At 48.3% G+C, this 10,789-nt stretch overlaps 1 protein-coding gene across 1 annotated transcript; it reads right to left on the bottom strand.

The window, feature by feature from the left end:
• Nucleotides 1-6,186: 6,186 nt before the first annotated feature.
• Nucleotides 6,187-7,091, bottom strand: Tmem174 (transmembrane protein 174). The gene is made up of 2 exons (XM_052742833.1): nucleotides 6,460-7,091; nucleotides 6,187-6,292 (listed from the first exon to the last, which is right to left on the bottom strand). The coding sequence occupies exons 1-2, from the start codon at nucleotides 7,089-7,091 to the stop codon at nucleotides 6,187-6,189; spliced, it is 738 nt and encodes a 245-aa protein (XP_052598793.1).
• Between the last annotated feature and the right edge of the window lie 3,698 nt (nucleotides 7,092-10,789).

Below are 10,789 nucleotides of genomic sequence, written 5' to 3'. Positions count from 1 at the left end.
AGAAAAGAAAGAAAGTGTGTGCCTGTAGTCACACTAATACAGTGTTGAGTGAAGGGGTCACTTGAGTCCACAAATTCAAGACCAGTTGGGGCAACCGAGCAAGACTCTTGCAAAACCCTGCCAACAGCTAACAGGCTAGGTTATCTGTCATCTTTCTGTAAGTTCTCATACAGTCACCTTGCATTTGCTACTCAACACGGACAGAGTGTTGGCTATGTGCAGGGCCAGTGAGGCCCCTGTGGATGCTGATGGTGCCATAGCCATTAAGATAGCACACAGGTTGTGTGTGACAGGTGGAGACGACACTGGGTTCGAGACCATATCCTATCTGATGGATGCTGGAGCCTCTCGACTCATGGCTGACAGGAGGTTTCCATGCCGTGGCTCTGGAGAGGGGCGTCTGTCTGGGGTACAGCCACCCCCACAGTATTGAGGTCCAGTGAAATCTTACCCCACGGATCTAACAGTAAGCAAGGTCAAAGGGAGTCCCACAGGACTGAAGCTGAAAACGGACACCCAAGGTCAGCGCTCCACAAACAAGGGGCTTTTAGTTTTCTACTGTATCAAGAAGAAGAAAAGCAAGGGGAGAGCTCAAAGGCCTGTTTGTGCAGCCAAAAGCCACAGGGAGCATTTGGAAAGTTGCTGCGCATGGCTCAGTGGAGCGTAGTGGAGGTGACAGCAATCCCTGGGGAACCCACACCTGCAGAAGTGCTGACCCGGTGTTGCAGGAGGGATCTGCCTGCCCAGGCTCAGGAGAGAAAGGGTGTGCGCTAAGGGCTCGGTGGAAGCATCCTGCGGTAGGAGTTCCGGTCTTGCGTCTCAAGCCTTCATGAGCTCACGCCTGCCCCACCAAAGACGTCCATAGCTCTCCGCTTTGCCAGCCAGGAGACTCAGTTCTCATCTGCTCCCTGGTGCTCCCAGCTAAGGTCAACTTTGTTGTTCTTTTGTTGGCATTGTTTGGAGACTCAGCCTAGGCTGGCCTGAAACTCCCTGTGTAGCCCAGGCTAGCTTTGAACTTGTGGGGATCCTCCTGCCTCAGACCTCCACGCTCATCCCCGAGTGCTGAGGTTATGGAAGAGAACCACCACGGCCATCTAGGGGGTTCTTCATGCAGAAGCCTTTTCTCCATGCCATCTTTGGGGCCCTCTGCTGGAACAGCAGGCTCAAGTCTTAAAGAGTCCCCATCCAGTGTATCTACCAGCACTGTAGCTGTAGGTTATATAGTTATCGGTTATATAGTTATAGATAGCACTCTAGTTACAGGCCGGGGCCCAACCTCTATGGCTGGAAGACAGCTTGTACCTGCCCCACAATGCACGATAGTGACCCTGCCTTATCAGAGCTGTTCTCATTGGTGCTACCAGAATGTTCTTTGTCCAGATGATGATTGAGAGGCTAATAAAAAAGAGGAAGGATGCGGGTCCCACGGCATCAACAGAACTGTGTTCTTTTCTAGGATTTTGGTTTTGTTTTTTGTTTTGTTTTTTCACTTTTTTTTTTCCCGTGAAGTGTTCTGAATGTTTCCACAACTGTTATTGGTCTCTAATGCAAACAAAGGTAGATATACACATATACACTGGATTTTTGGAAGCTAGCTGTGTTGTCAATTTTGGAAAAAAGTCTACCATGCTGAGTTGCCGTTGTACAGGAATTAACAGCTTTATTAAAAATGTTGAACTTTTTTTTATTTGTAAAAGGTAGCACACAGTATTAAATTGAAAAGTCTGATCTGTGTGGGTTTGATTACGACAACTAATAAAGTATTTTAAAAAATAAACACTGCCGGGCGGTGGTGGCGCACGCCTTTAATCCCAGCACTCGGGAGGCAGAGGCAGGCAGATCTCTGTGAGTTCGAGGCCAGCCTGGGCTACAAAGTGAGTTCCAGGAAAGGCGCAAAGCTACACAGAGAAACCCTGTCTCGAAAAACCTGAAAAAAATAAAATAAAATAAAATAAAAATAAACACTGTTTCCTATAATTAAAAGCCTTTTCAGCAACATTTTGAATTCGTTGTCGGTGGTCCACTTCATGACCCCACTGGAGGTTGAGTGTGAAGGGAGGAGGCGGAGACATTACACCCTAATAAGCCTTCTGGGTCTTGACCTAAGAGGTCACAGTTCCTCTTCTTTGAAACACTCCCACAGAATCCACCATTTCCAGCTGCTGAGTCACCACGTGCTTGGGATGCCAAAGACGTCCCACATGGCCTCTATGCTGCTATCAGGGTCCCTCAGATGAGAGATGTCCTCCGGCCAGCCCCTGCTGCTCTGCCACCAAGAGCAGGCCCATCTCCATTGGCCCACTGATGCTGCACCCAGCAGCTGGGTCCCAAGGCCCAGATCACAGCCATTACAGTTAGTGTGGCTAGTGGGCCACCCACTGGCTAATGCCTTCGCTGAGGTGAAGCGAGAAATGCTGGTTCCCTTCCCGGGAGCCTTGGGGAGCGGCAGCAGATGCATCATAGTACTTGTCCTTAGGAGCTAAGACAATTTTTTGAGTGCTGTTCAGGTCAGCTTGCAAATGAATTAGTCTAATTGAGTTCACCCCCATGCTCATGCAAATGACCCTAGTGAAACTCAATGGGCCAAACACACAACACAACACACACACACACACACACACACACACACACACACACACACACACGCGCGCGCTCACACAAAGTAGGAAAGGCACTTGTCGGGAAGGAAGGTTTCAGTGGGACAGAAGGAAGGCGATAAGAGAGGGTCATTAGTTGTTGTTGTTTTGTTTTGTTTTTAAGTTCATATGGAAGAAACGGAAAATTGGCTCTGATCAAGTTTTTTCACCTCAAAAATTGTAACCGATGATAAAACTATAGGGTGCAAGGCTCCAAGTTAACCCTCTCATTATTCACAGCCTCACTGCCTCGAACTGTTCCGACTGCATTGACATTCCCTGAGATGGTGTAGAATTGGGGGCGGGGGCTGGGAAGACAATTGTGTGTCTCCTTAAACCGTATAAAGTTACTATTTGTGAGTCAATTCGAATAAAGTGGCTTTCTTCCAAAGAGATAAAAATTAAATATCCTCCGCTTCCCAAGTGCTCTCACGCAAAACCTAAATGCTTGGCAAGCCGGACGTTGGACTCCTTGAGTGTCTGCCCAGAGCCAGGCTGCCTCCCCCACAGATCATCTAAGGAGGAGACAGAAAACCAGGGGACTGGCTCCAGTCCCCTGACCCCAGATCAGTCTCACATTCACCCTTGATAAGATACTGAGAGAAAGTTCAAAGGCAACCATGTAGGCCGCAGCCAGAAACTGTGGAGAACACATACACACTGACTGACCAGGAGCCCAAGCTAGGACCTGGTGGTCACAGGCCAGGTGTCCGTCAGTGGGTTTCCCATACTTCAGCCTCAGCTGTTCCCAGATACTAGGATAGAGTGTGGTGGGACTGTCTCACAGCAAGAAAATTAGCGAGTGGAGTTCACTCCCTTGTATAGTAAAGACGCTCCCTTGCAGGGCTCGTGTAGCAGGTAAGACAGCTTCCCCAACCCACCCACGTGGTGCCTCTTCTTCTGCCGCCCACATGGATCTGCAGGCTCCTCCCCTCCTTGTGTGCTGTGCTCCCTTCTCTTTCTAGCGAGTATAAGTGTTCCTCTAAGTCCCTGCATAGTCCTCACTCCCTGACCAACACCACTGGTAGCCAGACAGACAGACCCTGTGAACAGGACTCCCTGGGGTCACACAAGGCAATGGCTCTGACTTTATTTCTCCAGGATCCCTCAGAGGAACCTGAGAATAATCAATAGATCACAGAGAAAAGTAACCAGTGTCCATTCCCCCACTAGACTGGAGATGTTCTGAGGGCAGAGCTGTATCTGCTCTTTTCTTGGTTTGGTTTTTCACAAGTATCTTCTGGCTTGGTGGCCGCTACAAATTCGATGTCAACTAACAAACGTGGCTTGAAAAAAAAAAAAAAACCCAAATTCTCACCGTTATCTTTCTTTTGCAATGGTTGTGTGTATGTCAAGCTGGCCTCAGATGTGGTCTGTAGCAGATAATAACCTTGAATTTCTGATCCTCCTGCTCCTGCCCCAGCATGCTTGGATCACAGGTATGGACCGCCGTGCCCAGTCTGTGTAGCAGTGGGGATCAAACCAGGGTTCTGTGCATGCTACACAGGCTTTATATCAACTGAACTCCATTCCTGGCTCCCAAATTCCAATTTCCTGATCTCCTACTACTGCAAACCTCACACATACTCTGAACTCCTGAGGACACTAGTCCTGAAGTGGCATCAGTAGATATATAAATGACGTCTATGTTGCCTTAGGAACTGGAACAGTGGCGTTGAATGACTATGCTGCCTGGAGCTAAAATCCCCAGAGGTCCCATTCCTGAATAGCTGGCTCTCCCAACAATCCCAAGACGACTGTCTGTCTTGTCCAACCCAGCTCTGTACAGATCCCCTTTCCTGACATGCCCCTTTTGATGCTCATTATGACTCAAACCACGATTATAAAAGGAGATGAGGGTGGGAAGAAAAGGGCCAAGGGAGGCAGGGCTGTGTCATGTGTCAGTCAGCATGCCATTAACGATGCTCTACCATGTCCTTGTCTCCTAATCTCCTCCCTAAAGTCAGTGGCCCTTAGCTAAGAATTGGAGATGTTGCTGGTCATGCTGGTGTACCTTTAATCCCAGCACATGGGAGGCAGAGGCAGGTGGATCTCTGTGAGTTCAAGGCCAGCCTGGTCTACATAGTTACGTAGTGAATTTGAAGACAGTCTAAAGAGTGAATGTTGGGATTTCGTGAGCATGTTGGATGGAGAATCACTATGCAGAGTATAGAGACTTCTAGTTTTCTATTGCTTGTTATCACCAAAGTGAAAAATAACTATAAAAGCTTTTATCCCTAAGGCATAATATGAATCACAATAATAAGCCAGGTTATTTTACTATCATTGAAAAAACTAGATCTGATAGAAAGTAAAAATAACTCCATGTATAAGCACAGTACTGAAACCTTAAAGACCTGCTAATTCTTGTGTCTTTCCCGGGAAAAACACCTTCACCTTGAATAGTCCTTTCTCTTTGCAAAACCTTTAGACACCTCCTAAAGTCTGCAACTTTGTTCTGGTTGCTGAGACAGCTCGACAGCTCAGATTTAGAAAGATGAAGGAGATCAGCTCTCTTTGTTCCGAGGAATGGGAACTCTTCTCACCTTGGGAGATCGGCTCCATGATCCACCACTGCCCACAGACGGGGCAGCTCGACTCTGTGGAACTGTAACAGAGAAGTACCTGTGTTCTGTAAGCCACCCGGTTGAGCCAGTTCAAGCCAGCAGATCATAGCCTGGGGCTGAGGGGGGCCGAGGAACTCACTCGGGTACATTACACCGTGAACTTCAACCTTGCAGCAGCAGCAGCAGCAGCAGCAGCAGCAGCAGCAGCAGCAGCAGCAGGTGTCACTGTGGCTTAGTGACAGATTATGGATTTATTCATTAGCCTACTGATCTCTTCCACACTGTCTCGTCAGTCATCCAGTACTATTCTAACACGAGGCATTATTTTATTCCATTCTATTTATTTATTTATTTGTTAATGGGTTTCCCCTCTTTATTTCTTTTACAGACTTTTCAAGATCCAAAGGCTTCAAGGGAGATCACATAGCAACCAGGTTGTTTGGGAGAAGTAAGTCCACTTTGGGAGGTCCAGCATGGGTGCAGGGGAAATCCCTGTTGGGCCTACTTCCTCTCCAGTCCCACTTTATCACTCTGAAAGCTGCCATGGCCACTGGAGTTAAAACTCCCAAGGCCATGGAGAATGGAGACAGGGTGGGGGATGGGGAAACAGGGTGCCCTTTTCCCCCTGGACCTTAAGTAGAGAGGGATCTTATTTGGTTTTGGTTTTGTTTTCCTGGTACTAGAGATCAAACCCCAGGCACTGAGTATGCTACATTTCATTCTACCATTAAGTGATGCCTCCAGCTGCAGAAAATGTCTAAGCTGAGAGAATTCAAACGTGTAACACATGAGAATTTACCCGGGGCAGCTTAATTTAAGGGGTACATTTCACACCCTCCCCCTCCACTTCTTTCCCACCTTGAATGACATCTGTAAGGACGCCTGAGCTGCTTTGGCATCTAACTTGTGAAGGTCACGACATCCATCTCTCCAAGTATCACATCACAATGACTTAAATGCCCATTTCCTGAACGTTACAGTCTCTAGCGAGGGAGGGTGTATATCTCCTCATAGGGGGGAGGCGAGAAACGGACCGAGTCCTCGTCTTCCATCTGCGTCCCTTCTGGCTGGTCAGCATCAGAGCTGGGCCTGAAACAGCACAAAACACAGTTGCACTTGCAGAGCTCCGTGGCAACCACCCTGGGTGGCAGGCTACACCGACGTGTACAGTCCCCATCACCTGCCTGGAGGTCCAAACATAGCCATAGATACTGTGATGCTGAACGGGAGAAGAGCGATCCCAGGACCCAGCATACCTGTGGTTTCCAACACCCACGAAAGGAGGGCAGCCCTCGTTCTCCACGAAAGCAGCGTTGTCTTGAGGGTAGATGGTATAGTACTGAGGGGGGTTTGGGGTGGCAGCCACTGCTCCGCTAGAAGGTAGGAGGCCGAGGCCGCAAGGGTTCATCATGGGCTGCAGGTAGGCGGCATTCATCCCCAGAGGCTCCTGAGAACCGTAGGGAGGAGGAATGTACTGCACCACGGTGGCCCCGTGGAAGGTGATGGGCTGGTTGATGCCGGTGAAAACGAACGACTGTCCTCCCGAAGTCTGGTCCGAGTCCAGGACCCTCTCCTCGCCTTCTGTGCACCACTGGCAGGAAAGCATTTTGAACTTGCACACCGCGATCAGGATGAATGTCACTCCGACGGAGAGGAGGATGGGCCCGAGGAGCTGGGTCCATTCAAAGTGGGAGACGCCCTGGTACTTGATCCAGCCCATGACAGTGAACGTGATCCCCACCAGTCCTAGAAAGATCCCGGAGAAAAGCAAAGTGGCCCCCGCCTTGTCGTCGTCGGACACCTGGATGTCGGCCGTGCTGGGTGTGTAGGGAGTGACAGAAAACACATTAAGCGGGAAGTCCTCTGGGTGGTTGCTGCTGTGCTCCATAGCTCCTCACACGACTGTCCAACATGAGAGGAGGCAGAGACTGTGAGAGCAGGGAGCGCAGCGGGTTAGTTAGAGAAGGACCTTTGGGTTTCCGTGGTTAACAGAGTATAACATACACAGGCTGAACTTTGTTTAGAAGAATAAAGGTCCAAGAAGTGAAGCCCGAAGTGGTGTTGTGGGTTTCCAGAAAGCGGGGGTTTCTGTTTTATAAAGGAATGGCAAGCTGTCTTTCTACTCTACATTCATTCATCCAGTCATCTACTAATTAATAATAATAACAATAACAATAATAATAATAATAATAATAATAATAAATAATCACTCCTTAAGCCACTGTTGTGTCAGGAGATGCTACTCTACAGTCACACGTGGCACTACCCTATGCTTCTGTTTCTGTCCTTCCAAAGCCAATGGCAGCACCACCCTCAAGCTGGGTGGCATCCTTGGTGTATCATCGGCCACCTGCTTGAAGCCTAACTGAACTTTTTTTTTTTATTTTGGTTTTGGTTTTTTATTTTTTTCTTTTCTTTTTTCTCTTTTCTTTCTTTTTTTTTCCCCCCCGAGACAGGATTTCTCTGTGTAGCTTTGCGCCTTTCCTGGAACTGACTCTGTAGACCAGGCTGGCCTCGAACTCACAGAGATCCGCCGATGCTGCCTCTGCCTCCCGAGTGCTGGGATTAAAGGCGTGCACCACCACCGCCCGGCCAAGGTTTTTGATTTTTTGAGACAGAGTTTCTCTGTATAGCCTTGGCTGTCCTAGAACTAGCTCTGTAGACCAGGCTGGCCTTAACTCACAGAGATCTGCCTGCCTCTGCCTCCCCCAGTGCTGACATCAAAGTGGTGTGCCGACTCTGCCTGGTTTTTGGCTAGGTCGGTTCAGCAGAAATAGGTCCATACACAGTATTTCTAGTCTTAACCATGTAAGGAGTCTCCACTTCTGAAGATTCTCTTAGGCTATTTTCTAACAGGAAATTCCAGGCTGAGTCGTTTATACAGAAAAGACAGTTATTTTTCACAGTTCCACCTTTCTGGGGCCAATGACAACACGCTGGCATCTACGGAAAGTCTTCCTTCTACCATCTCCCCCACCTGATGAGAACAGTACAAAACATCAGACTGTGTCTCTCTTCCTCTCAGAAAGCCACGAATACCATCAGGGGGCCCCACTCTGACTGCCTCCTCTATCCCTGATTGTGTCCCAAAGGCTTGACCCCCAAATACCATCAATACACGAGTTCAAGAGGTGAGTTACATACAAGCCTTGGAATCACACTCAAACCACAACAATACTTGGTCCTCAATGCCAGCTCTCAACAAGGCTGAGAGACCCTGTTATGTCCCGTCCTGGGTTCACATTTCTCTGACTCTTGGCATCTGGGGATCACTCTAGCCGTGGGAGAGGAAAGACGGCTCAGGAGCCCTTTCTGTGTGCCACATGGCGGGCAGAGTTTTGTGTGAGCATCAGACATGATGAGATGTTGCCTGGACCCAGGCTTCAGGCCCTGTGTTCCGGTGACTGCACAGTTCCAGGTCTCCAAGGTGAGACCAACAGCTGGCTTTTTGAACCTGCCCTGTTTTGCAACCAAACCCAAGCTGATGTAAGGAAGACAGCCTGATCTTCAGTGACATTATCTGTCTTTTATGACTAACTATAGAGTTTCCAAAGAGACCCATGGACTTCTTCCTCCACTGAACGCTAACTCTGGTCTTGTTCTTTTTTCCTAGACAGACTTTGTCCAAGCAGCTGCCTCTCTCCAATGGTTAAATATTACATCGGCTTCCTTACCCAGAAGTGAGAGAGCTGCCCTATTGTCCGAAGCAGTCTTCCTAAACTTTCTCTGATGATGAAAGTCACGCAGGCCACTATTTTCTTTTCCATAGGTTCTGGGCAGGAAGGGCAGGCTGCCACACAAATTTAGGTAAGGGCTTTGCTGCTGAGCTACGTCCCCAGCTCTTACAGCAACACACCCAAAATATCCAAGGGAGAAGGTCACCAAGTGCCTACAAGAGTTAATCTTCACCCTCAACTTAACCAGACTTAGAAGTCACCATGGAGACACACCTCTGGGTGTGTCCAGAAAGATTTAACTAAGGAGGGGAAATCCACCCAGAATGTGGGTGGCACCGTCTCAAGAGCTTAACAAAAGAGAAAGAAAAGGGGCTGGAGGGTGTCTCAGCAGTTAAGGGCAAGTGTTGCTCTTACAGAGGACTGAAGTTTGGTTCCCTGTACCTACAAGGTGATTCACAACTCTCTGTAACTTCCTTTTTAGGGGCAGCAGGCATACATGTTGTACACATACATCATGCAAGCAAAACACTCATACGCTTAAAAAACAACAATAAAACAAATCTTTTTTTGTTTATTAAGAGATTTTTCTGTTCGTTTTACATGTCAACCACGGATTCCCCGTCCTCCCTCCTCCCACCCCCAGCCTTCCCCCCCCCCAACTCACTCCCCATTCCCACTTCTTCCAAGGCAAGGTCTCCCCTGAGGAGTCAGCAGAGCCTGGTACATTCAGTTGAGGCAGGTCCAAGCCCCTCCTCCCTGCACCATGGCTGAGCAAAGTGTCTCAGCATAGGTCCTGGGTTCCAAAAAACCAGCTCATGCACTAAGAACAGGTCCTGGTCTCACTGCCTGGGGGCCCCCTAAACAGTTCAAGCTAAACAACTGTTTCACTTATCCAGAGGTCCTAGCCCAGTACCATGGGGGCTCCTCAGCTATTGGTTCACAGTTCATGTGTTTCCACTAGTTTGGCTATTTGTCCCTGTGCTATTTCCAATCATGGTCTCAACATCTCTTGCTCATATAATCCCTTCTCTCTCTCATCGATTGAACTCCTGGAGCTCAACCTGGGACTTGGCCGTAGATCTCTGCATCTGCTTCCATCAGTCACTGGATGAGGGTTCTATCATGACAGTCAGGGTGTTCAGCCATCCAATCACCAGAGTAGGTCAGCTCAGGCACCCTCTCAACCATTGCCAGAAGTCTATAATGGAGTCATCTTTGTAGATTGCTGGGAAACCTCTCTAGCACTCTGCTTCTTCCTATTCCCATGGTGTCTTCATTTATCATGGTATCCTTTCCTTGTTCTCCCACTCTGTTCCTCATCCAGCTAGGACCTCCTGCTCCCCTAAGCTCTCTTTCCCCAGACCCTTGCCCTCCATTACCTCCCACCCACCCCCATTTTGCTCATGTAGATCTCATCCATTTCTCGGTTGCTAGGTGATCCCTGTGTCTTTCCTAGTATTCCCTTTACTAGCTAGCCTCCCTGGAGCTGTGAGTTGCAGTCTGGTTATCCTTTGCTTTACATCTAGTATCCACTTATGAGTGAGTACATACCATGTTTGTCTTTCTGAGTCTGGGTTACCTCACTCAGGATGATATTTTCTAGTTCCATCCATTTGCCTGCAAATTTCATGCTGTCATTGTTTTTCCCTGCTGAGTAACACTCCATTGTGTATATGTACCACATTTTCTTTATCCATTCTTCAGTTGAAGGGCATCTAGGTTGTTTCCAGGTTCTGGCTATTATAAATAATGCTGCTATGAACATAGTTGAGCATGTGTCCTTGTGGTATGATTGAGCATTCCTTGGGTATATGCCCAAGAGTTGTATAGCTGGGTCTTGAGGAAGATTGAGTCCCAATTTTCTGAGAAACCACCATACTTATTTTCAAAGTGGCTGTACAAGTTTGCA

Source organism: Peromyscus californicus, unplaced genomic scaffold (genome assembly GCF_007827085.1).
Source record: "Peromyscus californicus insignis strain IS unplaced genomic scaffold, ASM782708v3 Scaffold_18__1_contigs__length_77618521, whole genome shotgun sequence".
Classification (NCBI taxonomy): Eukaryota; Metazoa; Chordata; class Mammalia; order Rodentia; family Cricetidae; genus Peromyscus; species Peromyscus californicus.
This window is presented reverse-complemented; position numbering and strand designations above follow the sequence as displayed.

Coding starts and splice junctions, on each gene's coding strand:
- Tmem174 (XM_052742833.1), bottom strand. CDS start 7,091: ATGGAGCACAGCAGCAACCACCCAGAGGACTTCCCGCTTAATGTGTTT. Junction 6,293..6,459: donor GTGGGTGTTGGAAACCACAG/GTATGCTGGGTC, acceptor GTGCTGTTTCAG/GCCCAGCTCTGATGCTGACC.